The following is an 18,106-nucleotide window of genomic DNA, read 5'->3' on the forward strand; positions in this document are numbered from 1 at the left end:
AGTGTTGGATTAGAACAAACAACCCAACCATCTAGATACAGTGTTGGATTAGAACAAACAACCCAACCATCTAGATACAGTGTTGGATTAGAACAAACAACCCAACCATCTAGATACAGTGTTGGATTAGAACAAACAACCCAACCATCTAGATACAGTGTTGGATTAGAACAAACAACCCAACCATCTAGATACAGTGTTGGATTAGAACAAACAACCTAACCATCTAGATACAATGTTGGATTAGAACAAACAACCCAACCATCTAGATACAGTGTTGGATTAGAACAAACAACCCAACCATCTAGATACAGTGTTGGATTAGAACAAACAACCCAACCATCTAGATACAGTGTTGGATTAGAACAAACAACCCAACCATCTAGATACAGTGTTGGATTAGAACAAACAACCCAACCATCTAGATACAGTGTTGGATTAGAACAAACAACCCAACCATCTAGATACAGTGTTGGATTAGAACAAACAACCCAACCATGTAGATACAGTGTTGGATTAGAACAAACAACCTAACCATCTAGATACAGTGTTGGATTAGAACAAACAACCTAACCATCTAGATACAGTGTTGGATTAGAACAAACAACCTAACCATCTAGATACAGTGTTGGATTAGAACAAACAACCTAACCATCTAGATACAGTGTTGGATTAGAACAAACAACCTAACCATCTAGATACAACAAACATCTAGATACAGTGTTGGATTAGAACAAACAACCTAACCATCTAGATTAGAACAACAAAACAACCTAACCATCTAGATACAGTGGCGACGACATATTATATTATTATTATTGTATTATTACGTTTGTGTATGTTTGGTTATCAACGTATCACTTTCCAGTTTAAATGTCTCTTTGGACAGAGTGAAATGTGAAATGTGTGGCTTTCACGTTTTCCAACTTTTACTTGCTTGCACCTTGAATAAAAAAAAAACATGCAAATGAACGTGGTTGAAACACTTTTTTTTTCACTCCATGTTTCAAATGAAAGTATGTGAAGTGGGTGGATTTCCAGACTAAATGAAAAATCTTCGACTGCCGTGTGTTCCAGACTTTACACCCACGTCCAATGAACTCTCTAATTTACCATCCATCAACTCCCTCCGTCACCTGGGCTCGTTGATATTAGATCCATAAAGCATACTCTGACTGTTTCACGTAAACCTTTAAAAAAAAACTTGAAACGGCCTCCCGAGTGGCGCAGCGGTCTAAGGCACTGCATTGCAGCGCTTGAGGCGTCCACTACAAACCCGGGTTCAATCCCAGGCTGTGTCACAAGCGGGCAGTGACCGGGAGACCCATGAGGCGGTGCACAATTGGCCCAGCGTCGTCCGGGTTTGGGAGGGTTTGGCCCAGCGTCGTCCGAATTAGGGGAGGGTTTGGCCCAGCGTCGTCTGGGTAACAGGGGAGGCTGCGATATCCTTGTTCCATCGCCGCTCTAGTGACTCCTTGTGGCGGGCCGGGCGTCTGTACGCTGATTCAGGTCACCAGCTGGACGGTGTTTCCTCTGACAGATTGGTGCGGCTGGCTTCCTGGTTAAGCGAACAGTGTGTCAAGAAGTGGGGTCGTGTTTGGGAGGACGCATGGCTTTTGACCTCCGCCTCTCCAGAGTCCCGTAGGGGAGCTGCAGCGATGGGATAAGACTGTAACTACCAAAATGGATACCACTAAATTGGGTGAGTCTTGAATGAATCAACACAGATTTTTATCTTGGTTATCTAAATGTCTTTACATGTCCTTCTGAGTGTTCTAGTTCAATATCAGATAAGTACATTATTATTTGTCAATCATTTCAACATCAGATAAGTACATTATTAAATCAAATTCCCTTGACACGGTGTTACTTTGGTGTTTTCTTTCATTCCTACTTTAGTAAGTAATGCATCTTTTTAATGAAATATCTAAGAAACTGAACTGGTAGACATATTTTAGCATTAGCTGTCCAAGCTTCTTTCACGTGATGTTTTAAATCATTCATATTTAATCATTTCTGACAAAGTATTTAAGTATTAGACCTCTCACTAAAAGCTTCAACCATACAAAAGTTATATTTAAATCCAAACTGGTTCTGTTGCAGATTAGTAAGAATGTCTCACCCCGTGTTCAAGAATGGCCTTTTCCCCCTTTTTGTTCAGATTACAACCTCTCACTTTCGGTTATTTGAAAATTAAATCATCTCCATAATATCGGTATTTTTTAAAACAAGCCATAGAAAGTTGGTTGCAATTTCAGGTTAATCCACCAGGAAAGACAGAACAAATGTTACCACAAATATTATGGTTAAACTCAAATATACTAATTGATTAAAAAATATATATATATTTTGTTTGTAAAAGGTATCATAAATAGGAGTGGTGGAGTTGTAACACACGCAGCTAACAAGAATATAGTGCTTCTACACCTGCATTGTTTGCTGTTTGGGGTTTTAGGCTGGGTTTCTGTACAGCACTTGGAGATATCAGCTGATGTACAAAGGGCTATATAAATACATTTGATTTTGATTTTGATTTGATATATGGAAATGTCTGTTCTACTCAAAATTACAACCAACTAATTGCAGCACTACCGCAACAATAGAAGAGCCAAGTGGAAGTGGGAGAAGGAACTCGTCTGTCGGCATTAATTGGCTAAAGAAAATTGTGATGAATAAAAAAGTTGAATTGAAGGACCAAAAAACTGGTACGTCTCTGCAATATAGATGGACGATCCAAGCACACAGCCAAGACAACGCAGGAGTGGTCTCTGAATGTTCTTGAGTGGCCCATCCAGAGTTTGGACTTGAACCCGTTCTGACATTTTTGGAGAGACTGAACACTGGAGGTCAGGGGTTATATCTCATCAATAAACCTTCCTCTACTGCTGTTGCCTGTTAACTTCTAATGTGTGATCATGGAAGCATCCCAAATGGCACCCTATTCCCTATTTAGTACACTACTTTAGAACGGCACCCTATTCCCTATATAGTACACTACTTTAGAACGGCACCCTATTCCCTATATAGTACACTACTTTAGAATGGCACCCTATTCCCTATATAGTACACTACTTTAGAATGGCACCCTATTCCCTATATAGTACACTACTTTAGAATGGCACCCTATTCCTATATAGTACACTACTTTAGAATGGCACCCTATTCCCTATATAGTACACTACTTTAGAATGGCACCCTATTCCCTATATAGTACACTACTTTAGAATGGCACCCTATTCCCTATATAGTACACTACTTTAGAATGGCACCCTATTCCCTATATAGTACACTACTTTAGAATGGCACCCTATTCCCTATATAGTACACTACTTTAGAATGGCACCCTATTCCCTATATAGTACACTACTTTAGAACGGCACCCTATTCCCTATATAGTACACTACTTTAGAATGGCACCCTATTCCCTATATAGTACACTACTTTAGAATGGTACCCTATTCCCTATATAGTACACTACTTTAGAATGGCACCCTATTCCCTATATAGTACACTACTTTAGAACGGCACCCTATTCCCTATATAGTACACTACTTTAGAATGGCACCCTATTCCCTATATAGTGCACTACTTTAGAACGGCACCCTATTCCCTATATAGTACACTACTTTAGAATGGCACCCTATTCCCTATATAGTACACTACTTTAGAATGGCACCCTATTCCCTATATAGTACACTACTTTAGAATGGCACCCTATTCCCTATATAGTACACTACTTTAGAATGGCACCCTATTCCCTATATAGTACACTACTTTAGAATGGCACCCTATTCCCTATTATAGTACACTACTTTTAACCAGAACCATATGAGCCTTGGTCAAAAGTAGAGCACTGTATATATCGGGTGTCATTTGGGACTCACCCAGAGAATGACTCCGAGTGCACCGAGTATATCCAGTATACAGTATTCCCTGCGGTTCAGCTGATGAACGTGTGAATGGTTACACCCCCCCCTCAGCTTTAAAATCAGGATTGTGACGTTCCTACAACCTAGACACGAGAGTCACAGACAGCAGAAATCATATCTGTTTAAAGCCAGTGAATAGATTCACCGCTCTTTTTTTGCTTTTAGTTCAGGAAACGTTGACAACAACATCCGTTGTAAACAAAACAAAATGGACATATTAAAATAATGTATATTTAGATAAACAACATTTATTTACACACAGTGAGAAATAACAACGAGGATTTACTTGAATTGTGTATACAAAAAAACAATATGCTAATATGATAAAATGTACATTATCATACAAGTCATTGAAGTCATTGTATATACTGTATCTAAATCATATGTTAACCCATAACAATGATTAGGCGTTTTGGGATCTGAGAGCAGGGCTGTATTTAGGAAGAAGTAGCCGAGGTTGGATTGCTTTTTACATAATGGAGATTATTGCATTTAAAACAAACATAAATGAAAACAAAATACAGAAACACTCCACAATACCAATGGAAGAATCACAGGTCTAGACTATTGTACCACTAAACCACAACAACCAAAGAGATGGAGGGAAAGAAAGAACAAAAGAAAGAAAGAGAGAAAGAAAGAAAGAACGCATTCTTTAAAAAGAGAGAGTTAGGTACATGACAGAGAAACAAAGAGAGATTGGTCCATACATTGTGCATATTGGAAGAACAGTCAGGAAGGAGGAATAAGGACAGTCAGAGATGAGGAATAAGGACAGTCAGAGAGGGGGAATAAGGACAGTCAGAGATGAGGAATAAGGACAGTCAGAGAGGAGGAATAAGGACAGTCAGAGAGGAGGGATAAGGACAGTCAGAGAGGAGGGATAAGGACAGTCAGAGAGGAGGGATAAGGACAGTCAGAGAGGAGGAATAAGGACAGTCAGAGAGGAGGAATAAGGACAGTCAGAGAGGAGGAATAAGGACAGTCAGAGAGGAGGAATAAGGACAGTCAGAGAGGGGGAATAAGGACAGTCAGAGAGGAGGAATAAGGACAGTCAGAGAGGAGGAATAAGGACAGTCAGAGATGAGGAATAAGGACAGTCAGAGAGGAGGAATAAGGACAGTCAGAGAGGAGGAATAAGGACAGTCAGAGAGGAGGAATAAGACCAGTCAGAGAGGAGGAATAAGGACAGTCAGAGAGGAGGAATAAGGACAGTCAGAGAGGAGGAATAAGGACAGTCAGAGAGGAGGAATAAGGACAGTCAGAGAGGAGGAATAAGGACAGTCAGAGAGGAGGAATAAGGACAGTCAGAGAGGAGGAATAAGGACAGTCAGAGAGGAGGAATAAGGACAGTCAGAGAGGAGGAATAAGGACAGTCAGAGATGAGGAATAAGGACAGTCAGAGAGGAGGAATAAGGACAGTCAGAGAGGAGGAATAAGGACAGTCAGAGAGGAGGAATAAGACCAGTCAGAGAGGAGGAATAAGAACAGTCAGAGAGGAGGAATAAGGACAGTCAGAGAGGAGGAATAAGGACAGTCAGAGAGGATGAATACGGACAGTCAGAGAGGAGGAATAAGGACAGTCAGAGAGGAGGAATAAGGACAGTCAGAGAGGAGGAATAAGGACAGTCAGAGAGGAGGAATAAGGACAGTCAGAGAGGAGGAATAAGACCAGTCAGAGAGGAGGAATAAGGACAGTCAGGGAGGAGGAATAAGAACAGTCAGGGAGGAGGAATAAGGACAGTCAGAGAGGAAGGATAAGGACAGTCAGAGAAGAAAATTAGGAACAGTTTTGTCTGACTCTAGTCATAACAGAACAATAAGATCCGTTTTTTAAGACGGTATTTGTTTCCTGTTGTACATATTGTCCTGTATTTGTTTCCTGTTGTACATATTGTCCTGTAGTCATAACAGTCAGTCTCTGCCTTGGTCTGTCTTGTCCTGTAGTCATAACAGTCAGTCTCTGCCTTGGTCTGTCTTGTCCTGTAGTCATAACAGTCAGTCTCTGCCTTGGTCTGTCTTGTCCTGTAGTCATAACAGTCAGTCTCTGCCTTGGTCTGTCTTGTCCTGTAGTCATAACAGTCAGTCTCTGCCTTGGTCTGTCTTGTCCTGTAGTCATAACAGTCAGTCTCTGTCTTGGTCTGTCTTGTCCTGTAGTCATAACAGTCAGTCTCTGTCTTGGTCTGTCTTGTCCTGTAGTCATAACAGTCAGTCTCTGTCTTGGTTTGTCTTATCCTGTAGTCATAACACTCAGTCTCTGCCTTGGTCTGTCTTGTCCTGTAGTCATAACAGTCAGTCTCTGCCTTGGTCTGTCTTGTCCTGTAGTCATAACAGTCAGTCTCTGCCTTGGTCTGTCTTGTCCTGTAGTCATAACAGTCAGTCTCTGCTTTGGTCTGTCTTGTCCTGTAGTCTTGTCTGTCTTGTCTGTAGTCATAACAGTCAGTCTCTGCCTTGGTCTGTCTTGTCCTGTAGTCATAACAGTCAGTCTCTGCCTTGGTCTGTCTTGTCCTGTAGTCATAACAGTCAGTCTCTGCCTTGGTCTGTCTTGTCCTGTAGTCATAACAGTCAGTCTCTGCCTTGGTCTGTCTTGTCCTGTAGTCATAACAGTCAGTCTCTGCCTTGGTCTGTCTTGTCCTGTAGTCATAACAGTCAGTCTCTGCCTTGGTCTGTCTTGTCCTGTAGTCATAACAGTCAGTCTCTGCCTTGGTCTGTCTTGTCCTGTAGTCATAACAGTCAGTCTCTGCCTTGGTCTGTCTTGTCCTGTAGTCATAACAGTCAGTCTCTGCCTTGGTCTGTCTTGTCCTGTAGTCATAACAGTCAGTCTCTGCCTTGGTCTGTCTTGTCCTGTAGTCATAACAGTCAGTCTCTGCCTTGGTCTGTCTTGTCCTGTAGTCATAACAGTCTCTGCCTTGGTCTGTCTTGTCCTGCCTTGGTCTGTCTTGTCCTGTAGTCATAACAGTCAGTCTCTGCCTTGGTCTGTCTTGTCCTGTAGTCATAACAGTCAGTCTCTGCCTTGGTCTGTCTTGTCCTGTAGTCATAACAGTCAGTCTCTGCCTTGGTCTGTCTTGTCCTGTAGTCATAACAGTCAGTCTCTGCCTTGGTCTGTCTTGTCCTGTAGTCATAACAGTCAGTCTCTGCCTTGGTCTGTCTTGTCCTGTAGTCATAACAGTCAGTCTCTGCCTTGGTCTGTCTTGTCCTGTAGTCATAACAGTCAGTCTGTCTTGGTCTGTCTTGTCCTGTAGTCATAACAGTCAGTCTCTGCCTTGGTCTGTCTTGTCCTGTAGTCATAACAGTCAGTCTCTGCCTTGGTCTGTCTTGTCCTGTAGTCATAACAGTCAGTCTCTGCCTTGGTCTGTCTTGTCCTGTAGTCATAACAGTCAGTCTCTGCCTTGGTCTGTCTTGTCCTGTAGTCATAACAGTCAGTCTCTGCCTTGGTCTGTCTTGTCCTGTAGTCATAACAGTCAGTCTCTGCCTTGGTCTGTCTTGTCCTGTAGTCATAACAGTCAGTCTCTGCCTTGGTCTGTCTTGTCCTGTAGTCATAACAGTCAGTCTCTGCCTTGGTCTGTCTTGTCCTGTAGTCATAACAGTCAGTCTCTGCCTTGGTCTGTCTTGTCCTGTAGTCATAACAGTCAGTCTCTGTCTTGGTCTGTCTTGTCCTGTAGTCATAACAGTCAGTCTCTGCTGTCTTGTCCTGTCTGTCTTGTCTTGGTCTGTAGTCATAACAGTCAGTCTCTGCCTTGGTCTGTCTTGTCCTGTAGTCATAACAGTCAGTCTCTGCCTTGGTCTGTCTTGTCCTGTAGTCATAACAGTCAGTCTCTGCCTTGGTCTGTCTTGTCCTGTAGTCATAACAGTCAGTCTCTGCCTTGGTCTGTCTTGTCCTGTAGTCATAACAGTCAGTCTCTGCCTTGGTCTGTCTTGTCCTGTAGTCATAACAGTCAGTCTCTGCCTTGGTCTGTCTTGTCCTGTAGTCATAACAGTCAGTCTCTGCCTTGGTCTGTCTTGTCCTGTAGTCATAACAGTCTTGGTCTGTCTTGTCCTGTAGTCATAACAGTCAGTCTCTGCCTTGGTCTGTCTTGTCCTGTAGTCATAACAGTCAGTCTCTGCCTTGGTCTGTCTTGTCCTGTAGTCATAACAGTCAGTCTCTGCCTTGGTCTGTCTTGTCCTGTAGTCATAACAGTCAGTCTCTGCCTTGGTCTGTCTTGTCCTGTAGTCATAACAGTCAGTCTCTGCCTTGGTCTGTCTTGTCCTGTAGTCATAACAGTCAGTCTCTGCCTTGGTCTGTCTTGTCCTGTAGTCATAACAGTCAGTCTCTGCCTTGGTCTGTCTTGTCCTGTAGTCATAACAGTCAGTCTCTGCCTTGGTCTGTCTTGTCCTGTAGTCATAACAGTCAGTCTCTGCCTTGGTCTGTCTTGTCCTGTAGTCATAACAGTCAGTCTCTGCCTTGGTCCATCTTGTCCTGTAGTCATAACAGTCAGTCTCTGCCTTGGTCTGTCTTGTCATGTAGTCATAACAGTCAGTCTCTGCCTTGGTCTGTCTTGTCCTGTAGTCATAACAGTCAGTCTCTGCCTTGGTATGTCTTGTCCTGTAGTCATAACAGTCAGTCTCTGCCTTGGTCTGTCTTGTCCTGTAGTCATAACAGTCAGTCTCTGCCTTGGTATGTCTTGTCCTGTAGTCATAACAGTCAGTCTCTGCCTTGGTCTGTCTTGTCCTGTAGTCCTAGCAGTCAGTCTCTGTCTTGGTCTGTCTTGTCCTGTAGTCATAACAGTCTAACCCTAACCCTTAACCCTTAACCCTAACCTTAACCACACTGCTAACCCTAACCTTAACCCTAACTCTTAACCCTAACCTTAACCCTAACCTTAACCACACTGCTAACCCTAACCTTAACCCTAACCCTTAACCCTAACCCTTAACCCTAACCTTAACCACACTGTTAACCCTAACCTTAACCCTAACTCTTAACCCTAACCTTAACCACACTGCTAACCCTAACCTTAACCCTAACCTCAAACACACTGCTAACCCCAACCTTAACCCTTAACCTTAACCCTAACCCTAACCCTTAACCACACTGCTAACCCTAACCCTTAACCCTAACCCTTAACCACACTGCTAACCCTAACCTTAACCCTAACCCTTAACCCTAACCTTAACCACACTGCTAACCCTAACCTTAACCCTAACCCTTAACCCTAACCTTAACCACACTGCTAACCCTAACCTTAACCCTAACCCTTAACCCTAACCTTAACCACACTGCTAACCCTAACCTTAACCCTAACCTTAAATTAAGACACAATAATCACGTATCTTTTTCATACATTTTTAGGATATTGTCAATTGACTATGTGGCAGTGGTAGGTAGTGACAACCATTCTGCTGTGCTTTGGTGCCTGTTTATGGTATGACCTAAATAAGGCGTGTCCCTGTCAAAATGTCATGCGATTTCAAGCTTTAGCTTCTAGATGGCGGTAAATGTAGAGTTATTAAACCAGAGATTACTGGTAGGTCAGTTATATAAAAACAAGTGTTGGGTGGAGCTGTAGGTAATAAGAAAGAGGCGCGGTGGAAAATCAAACCTGTGACCAGCTAGCTGACATCTAATACACGGACCACTGACAGGGCCTTGCAGAAAATGAACCCTTATGTCGGCAACATTGTCTTTTGTCTTGAGACATATATGAACGTACTTCACATTGTTAAGAGGAACTTGGTCATATGTGTGGGGTATCAACAACAAAAAGCTGTTGTGATGTAACTTCCTGTTTCGTGTTACGAAACAAGCAGTGAAGAAAGGGTGTGATGTTGAGTTTGGGTCCTCACAGACTCACAGACTTGATTGGAAACGAACCAAGTTGGAACATTATGGCGAGCGTCACTGAGGGTTCATCTATGGATCTCGATCCTACAAATGCGTATGAAAATGTGACAGCCAACCAGCAGGACAACAGAGACAGCTCAGGATTAGCTCAGCACTCAAGCAGAAGAGTCTACAGATTAATTGCTGTGGGTTTTGGGTCGCTGTGCGTCCTACAAGTCCTTCTTAACATCTCCCTGCGTTTAGTCGACAACCTGAGCGAAGCGAGAGACCAGTTGGCCTGTGAGAAAGACGTCCGCAAGATATGTCCCCAAGACTGGATAATACAGTCCGGCTGCAGTTGTTACTTCATCTCCCTTGACACTAAAAACTGGACTGAGAGTAGACAGGACTGTCTGGACAGAGGAGCAGACCTAGTGATCATAAACAGCAGAGTGGAACAAGTTTTCATCAAAACATTGGGCCACAGAACCTGGATCGGTCTGACTGACAGAGAAGTTGAGGGAACCTGGAGATGGGTGGACGGGACACCACTGACCGCAAGTTATTGGACTACAACCGGCGAACCGAATGGAGGACCTGAAGAGAACTGTGCTGAGATTATCGGCATTCACAATGACCCGGTATTGGCCTGGAATGATCTACCATGTTACTATGAACAGCGTTGGATCTGTGAGAGGTCGTTGGTTCTGTGAGAGTCGTTGGTTCTGTGAGAGGTCGTTGGTTCTGTGAGAGGTCGTTGGATCTGTGAGAGGTCGTTGGTTCTGTGAGAGGTTGTTGGATCTGTGATAGGTCGTTAGTTCTGTGACAGGTCGTTGGTTCTGTGAGTTTGTTGGATCTGTGAGAGTTCGTTGGTTCTGTGATAGGTCGTTGGTTCTGTGATAGGCCGTTGGTTCTGTGATAGGTCGTTGGTTCTGTGAGATTCAGCCCTAACGTGTCCCTAACACCTACAATAGTATCCACGTCCATTCCAGAACCCACCAAACAACATTATTTTAAGCAAGTAAGGCAAGACACAATTAATTTAGGGGAAAAGCAGGTTCCGCATTTATAAAAGTAACGTTTTTTCTCTCTTTCTCTCTCTTTTTCTCTCTTTCTCTCTCTTTTTCTCTCTCTCTCTCTTTTTCTCTCTTTCTCTCTTTTTCTCTCTTTCTCTCTCTTTTTCTCTCTTTCTCTCTCTTTTTCTCTCTCTCTCTCTTTTTCTCTCTTTCTCTCTCTCTTTTTCTCTCTTTCTCTCTCTTTTCTCTCTCTCTCTCTCTTTTCTCTCTCTCTCTCTCTTTTTCTCTCTTTCTCTCTCTTTTCTCTCTCTTTTCTCTCTTTCTCTCTTTTTCTCTCTTTTCTCTCTCTTTTTCTCTCTTTCTCTCTCTTTTCTCTCTCTCTCTCTTTTCTCTCTCTCTCTCTTTTCTCTCTTTCTCTCTCTCTTTTTCTCTCTTTCTCTCTCTTTTCTCTCTCTCTCTCTTTTTTCTCTCTCTTTCTCTCTTTTTCTCTCTTTTTCTCTCTTTTTCTCTCTCTCTTTTTCTCTTTTCTCTCTCTTTTCTCTCTTTCTCTCTCTTTTTTCTCTTTTTCTCTCTCTTTTTCTCTCTCTTTTTCTCTCTTTTTCTCTCTCTTTCTCTCTCTTTTCTCTCTCTTTCTCTCTCTTTTCTCTCTCTTTCTCTCTCTTTCTCTCTCTTTCTCTTCTTTCTCTCTCTTTCTCTCTCTTTTTTTTCTCTCTCTTTCTCTCTCTTTCTCTCTCTTTTTTCTCTCTCTTTCTCTCTCTCTTTTTCTCTCTTTCTCTCTCTCTTTCTCTCTCTTTTTCTCTCTTTTTCTCTTTTTCTTTTTCTCTCTCTTTCTCTCTCTTTCTCTCTCTTTCTCTCTCTTTCTCTCTCTTTTTCTCTCTCTTTCTCTCTCTTTCTCTCTCTTTCTCTCTCTTTCTCTCTCTCTTTTTCTCTCTCTTTCTCTCTCTTTTCTCTTCTTTTTCTCTCTTTTGACTCCTTTCTCACAGGTTCTGGCATTGCCCCCCCCATGCTCATGTAACACCTGTTGAATTCCTTTGACGTATAATGAGTCTGAATAGTTCCATGAAAATGCTAATCAATCCTATATGTTAAAACACTTCTAAGAACTTTATATGGTCACTGATAGTGTTTTATAATGGTCTCCCAACATTATATTGTGATATGTATGCATTTCAGTCATTTATGAACTTATCTGTTAATTTGTGAACACTGTACTGTACATTTTACTCAGGGGCACAACTTTCACTGGGGACAGGGGGGGACATGTCCCCCACTCCATCCCTGTTTTAATCATTGGAATGTGATACAAAACGAGACAACGGTGTGCTTTAGGACCATGCAGACGCCTCCGAGCGGTCTGGTAGGCTGTTTGGAGTGTTTATCCAACTGAATAAAACCATTTTTAATTAACATGTTTTTTTTTTTTTTTTTTGTAAGTTATGCCCCTCCCACTTCTAAAACCAAAGTTGCGCCCCTGATTTTTTTCTACACGTCGTCATTGGGCTAGCATGGCTATTCATGCCCCCTTTTCGCTGTTCTGTTGTACTTTGCAGAGGACGTGATGCATTAGAGCAGCACAACATTTGTTCTTTGGAAGTTGTTAATGTAATTATCAGCTATGTCATGTGTTTTTGTTAAGATATTTTGACAATATTTTACTGTTCTTTAAGAGCACATCATGTACTGTAATGTACTTAACACCTGGCTGTAAATAAGAACATTGTCTGGCTGAGGCCTACAGGCTACTGGATATTTACATTTAAAACTGTACATTTAATTTGTAATTACATTTTTTATGTGAAACAACATTGTTGTTATTGGCCCCTGTCTACATTCACCTCTTTGGCTCGTTTTACATTCACTAGTGAATGACTCCCCTCTGGTGATGTATGGGATGTGTAGTTTTAGAGTGTAGAGAACAAGTTGTACTGATGTGGATTAGAACAAACAACCCAACCATTTAGATACAGTGTTGGATTAGAACAAACAACCTAACCATCTAGATACAGTGTTGGATTAGAACAAACAACCCAACCATCTAGATACAGTGTTGGATTAGAACAAACAACCCAACCATCTAGATACAGTGTTGGATTAGAACAAACAACCTAACCATCTAGATACAGTGTTGGATTAGAACAAACAACCTAACCATCTAGATACAATGTTGGATTAGAACAAACAACCCAACCATCTAGATACAGTGTTGGATTAGAACAAACAACCCAACCATGTAGATACAGTGTTGGATTAGAACAAACAACCCAACCATCTAGATACAGTGTTGGATTAGAACAAACAACCCAACCATCTAGATACAGTGTTGGATTAGAACAAACAACCTAACCATCTAGATACAGTGTTGGATTAGAACAAACAACCCAACCATCTAGATACAGTGTTGGATTAGAACAAACAACCCAACCATCTAGATACAGTGTTGGATTAGAACAAACAACCCAACCATCTAGATACAGTGTTGGATTAGAACAAACAACCCAACCATCTAGATACAGTGTTGGATTAGAACAAACAACCTAACCATCTAGATACAGTGTTGGATTAGAACAAACAACCTAACCATCTAGATACAGTGGCGACGACATATTATATTATTATTATTGTATTATTACGTTTGTGTATGTTTGGTTATCAACGTATCACTTTCCAGTTTAAATGTCTCTTTGGACAGAGTGAAATGTGAAATGTGTGGCTTTCACGTTTTCCAACTTTTACTTGCTTGCACCTTGAATAAAAAAAAAACATGCAAATGAACGTGGTTGAAACACTTTTTTTTTCACTCCATGTTTCAAATGAAAGTATGTGAAGTGGGTGGATTTCCAGACTAAATGAAAAATCTTCGACTGCCGTGTGTTCCAGACTTTACACCCACGTCCAATGAACTCTCTAATTTACCATCCATCAACTCCCTCCGTCACCTGGGCTCGTTGATATTAGATCCATAAAGCATACTCTGACTGTTTCACGTAAACCTTTAAAAAAAAACTTGAAACGGCCTCCCGAGTGGCGCAGCGGTCTAAGGCACTGCATTGCAGCGCTTGAGGCGTCCACTACAAACCCGGGTTCAATCCCAGGCTGTGTCACAAGCGGGCAGTGACCGGGAGACCCATGAGGCGGTGCACAATTGGCCCAGCGTCGTCCGGGTTTGGGGAGGGTTTGGCCCAGCGTCGTCCGAATTAGGGGAGGGTTTGGCCCAGCGTCGTCTGGGTAACAGGGGAGGCTGCGATATCCTTGTTCCATCGCCGCTCTAGTGACTCCTTGTGGCGGGCCGGGCGTCTGTACGCTGATTCAGGTCACCAGCTGGACGGTGTTTCCTCTGACAGATTGGTGCGGCTGGCTTCCTGGTTAAGCGAACAGTGTGTCAAGAAGTGGGGTCGTGTTTGGGAGGACGCATGGCTTTTGACCTCCGCCTCTCCAGAGTCCCGTAGGGGAGCTGCAGCGATGGGATAAGACTGTAACTACCAAAATGGATACCACTAAATTGGGTGAGTCTTGAATGAATCAACACAGATTTTTATCTTGGTTATCTAAATGTCTTTACATGTCCTTCTGAGTGTTCTAGTTCAATATCAGATAAGTACATTATTATTTGTCAATCATTTCAACATCAGATAAGTACATTATTAAATCAAATTCCCTTGACACGGTGTTACTTTGGTGTTTTCTTTCATTCCTACTTTAGTAAGTAATGCATCTTTTTAATGAAATATCTAAGAAACTGAACTGGTAGACATATTTTAGCATTAGCTGTCCAAGCTTCTTTCACGTGATGTTTTAAATCATTCATATTTAATCATTTCTGACAAAGTATTTAAGTATTAGACCTCTCACTAAAAGCTTCAACCATACAAAAGTTATATTTAAATCCAAACTGGTTCTGTTGCAGATTAGTAAGAATGTCTCACCCCGTGTTCAAGAATGGCCTTTTCCCCCTTTTTGTTCAGATTACAACCTCTCACTTTCGGTTATTTGAAAATTAAATCATCTCCATAATATCGGTATTTTTTAAAACAAGCCATAGAAAGTTGGTTGCAATTTCAGGTTAATCCACCAGGAAAGACAGAACAAATGTTACCACAAATATTATGGTTAAACTCAAATATACTAATTGATTAAAAAATATATATATATTTTGTTTGTAAAAGGTATCATAAATAGGAGTGGTGGAGTTGTAACACACGCAGCTAACAAGAATATAGTGCTTCTACACCTGCATTGTTTGCTGTTTGGGGTTTTAGGCTGTGTTTCTGTACAGCACTTGGAGATATCAGCTGATGTACAAAGGGCTATATAAATACATTTGATTTGATTTTGATTTGATATATGGAAATGTCTGTTCTACTCAAAATTACAACCAACTAATTGCAGCACTACCGCAACAATAGAAGAGCCAAGTGGAAGTGGGAGAAGGAACTCGTCTGTCGGCATTAATTGGCTAAAGAAAATTGTGATGAATAAAAAAGTTGAATTGAAGGACCAAAAAACTGTACGTCTCTGCAATATAGATGGACGATCCAAGCACACAGCCAAGACAACGCAGGAGTGGTCTCTGAATGTTCTTGAGTGGCCCATCCAGAGTTTGGACTTGAACCCGTTCTGACATTTTGGGAGAGACTGAACACTGGAGGTCAGGGGTTATATCTCATCAATAAACCTTCCTCTACTGCTGTTGCCTGTTAACTTCTAATGTGTGATCATGGAAGCATCCCAAATGGCACCCTATTCCCTATTTAGTACACTACTTTAGAACGGCACCCTATTCCCTATATAGTACACTACTTTAGAATGGCACCCTATTCCCTATATAGTACACTACTTTAGAATGGCACCCTATTCCCTATATAGTACACTACTTTAGAATGGCACCCTATTCCCTATATAGTACACTACTTTAGAATGGCACCCTATTCCCTATATAGTACACTACTTTAGAATGGCACCCTATTCCTATATAGTACACTACTTTAGAATGGCACCCTATTCCCTATATAGTACACTACTTTAGAATGGCACCCTATTCCCTATATAGTACACTACTTTAGAATGGCACCCTATTCCCTATATAGTACACTACTTTAGAATGGCACCCTATTCCCTATTATAGTACACTACTTTTAACCAGAACCATATGAGCCTTGGTCAAAAGTAGAGCACTGTATATATCGGGTGTCATTTGGGACTCACCCAGAGAATGACTCCGAGTGCACCGAGTATATCCAGTATACAGTATTCCCTGCGGTTCAGCTGATGAACGTGTGAATGGTTACACCCCCCCCTCAGCTTTAAAATCAGGATTGTGACGTTCCTACAACCTAGACACGAGAGTCACAGACAGCAGAAATAATATCTGTTTAAAGCCAGTGAATAGATTCACCGCTCTTTTTTTGCTTTTAGTTCAGGAAACGTTGACAACAACATCCGTTGTAAACAAAACAAAATGGACATATTAAAATAATGTATATTTAGATAAACAACATTTATTTACACACAGTGAGAAATAACAACGAGGATTTACTTGAATTGTGTATACAAAAAAACAATATGCTAATATGATAAAATGTACATTATCATACAAGTCATTGAAGTCATTGTATATACTGTATCTAAATCATATGTTAACCCATAACAATGATTAGGCGTTTTGGGATCTGAGAGCAGGGCTGTATTTAGGAAGAAGTAGCCGAGGTTGGATTGCTTTTTACATAATGGAGATTATTGCATTTAAAACAAACATAAATGAAAACAAAATACAGAAACACTCCACAATACCAATGGAAGAATCACAGGTCTAGACTATTGTACCACTAAACCACAACAACCAAAGAGATGGAGGGAAAGAAAGAACAAAAGAAAGAAAGAGAGAAAGAAAGAAAGAACGCATTCTTTAAAAAGAGAGAGTTAGGTACATGACAGAGAAACAAAGAGAGATTGGTCCATACATTGTGCATATTGGAAGAACAGTCAGGAAGGAGGAATAAGGACAGTCAGAGATGAGGAATAAGGACAGTCAGAGAGGGGGAATAAGGACAGTCAGAGATGAGGAATAAGGACAGTCAGAGAGGAGGAATAAGGACAGTCAGAGAGGAGGGATAAGGACAGTCAGAGAGGAGGAATAAGGACAGTCAGAGATGAGGAATAAGGACAGTCAGAGAGGAGGAATAAGGACAGTCAGAGAGGAGGAGGAATCAGAGGACAGTCAGAGAGGAGGAATAAGGACAGTCAGAGAGGAGGAATAAGGACAGTCAGAGAGGAGGGAATAAGGACAGTCAGAGAGGGGAGGGATAAGGACAGTCAGAGAGGAGGAATAAGGACAGAGGAGGGATAAGGACAGTCAGAGAGGAGGGATAAGGACAGTCAGAGAGGAGGAATAAGGACAGTCAGAGGAGGAATAAGGACAGGAATAAGGACAGTCAGAGAGGAGGAATAAGGACAGTCAGAGAGGAGGAATAAGGACAGTCAGAGAGGAGGAATAAGGACAGTCAGAGAGGAGGAATAAGAACAGTCAGGGAGGAGGAATAAGGACAGTCAGAGAGGAAGGATAAGGACAGTCAGAGAGGAGGAATAAGGACAGTCAGAGAAGAAAATTAGGAACAGTTTTGTCTGACTCTAGTCATAACAGAACAATAAGATCCGTTTTTTAAGACGGTATTTGTTTCCTGTTGTACATTTTGTCCTGTAGTCATAACAGTCAGTCTCTGCCTTGGTCTGTCTTGTCCTGTAGTCATAACAGTCAGTCTCTGCCTTGGTCTGTCTTGTCCTGTAGTCATAACAGTCAGTCTCTGCCTTGGTCTGTCTTGTCCTGTAGTCATAACAGTCAGTCTCTGCCTTGGTCTGTCTTGTCCTATAGTCCTAACAGTCAGTCTCTGCCTTGGTCTGTCTTGTCCTGTAGTCATAACAGTCAGTCTCTGCCTTGGTCTGTCTTGTCCTGTAGTCATAACAGTCAGTCTCTGCCTTGGTCTGTCTTGTCCTGTAGTCATAACAGTCAGTCTCTGCCTTGGTCTGTCTTGTCCTGTAGTCATAACAGTCAGTCTCTGTCTTGGTCTGTCTTGTCCTGTAGTCATAACAGTCAGTCTCTGTCTTGGTCTGTCTTGTCCTGTAGTCATAACAATCAGTCTCTGTCTTGGTCTGTCTTGTCCTGTAGTCATAACAGTCAGTCTCTGCCTTGGTCTGTCTTGTCCTGTAGTCATAACAGTCAGTCTCTGCCTTGGTCTGTCTTGTCCTGTAGTCATAACAGTCAGTCTCTGCCTTGGTCTGTCTTGTCCTGTAGTCATAACAGTCAATCTCTGCCTTGGTCTGTCTTGTCCTGTAGTCATAACAGTCAGTCTCTGCCTTGGTCTGTCTTG

General features: G+C 41.8%; 1 protein-coding gene across 1 annotated transcript; it reads left to right on the forward strand.

Moving 5' to 3' along the window:
• The first annotated feature begins 9,717 nt into the window (after positions 1-9,717).
• LOC115124104 (CD209 antigen-like protein C) lies at positions 9,718-11,026 on the forward strand. The gene has a single exon (XM_029653474.2). The coding sequence runs from the start codon at positions 9,732-9,734 to the stop codon at positions 10,440-10,442; it is 711 nt and encodes a 236-aa protein (XP_029509334.2). The 5' UTR covers positions 9,718-9,731; the 3' UTR covers positions 10,443-11,026.
• The last annotated feature ends 7,080 nt before the right edge of the window (positions 11,027-18,106 follow it).

Source organism: Oncorhynchus nerka, linkage group LG11 (genome assembly GCF_034236695.1).
Source record: "Oncorhynchus nerka isolate Pitt River linkage group LG11, Oner_Uvic_2.0, whole genome shotgun sequence".
NCBI lineage: Eukaryota > Metazoa > Chordata > Actinopteri > Salmoniformes > Salmonidae > Oncorhynchus > Oncorhynchus nerka.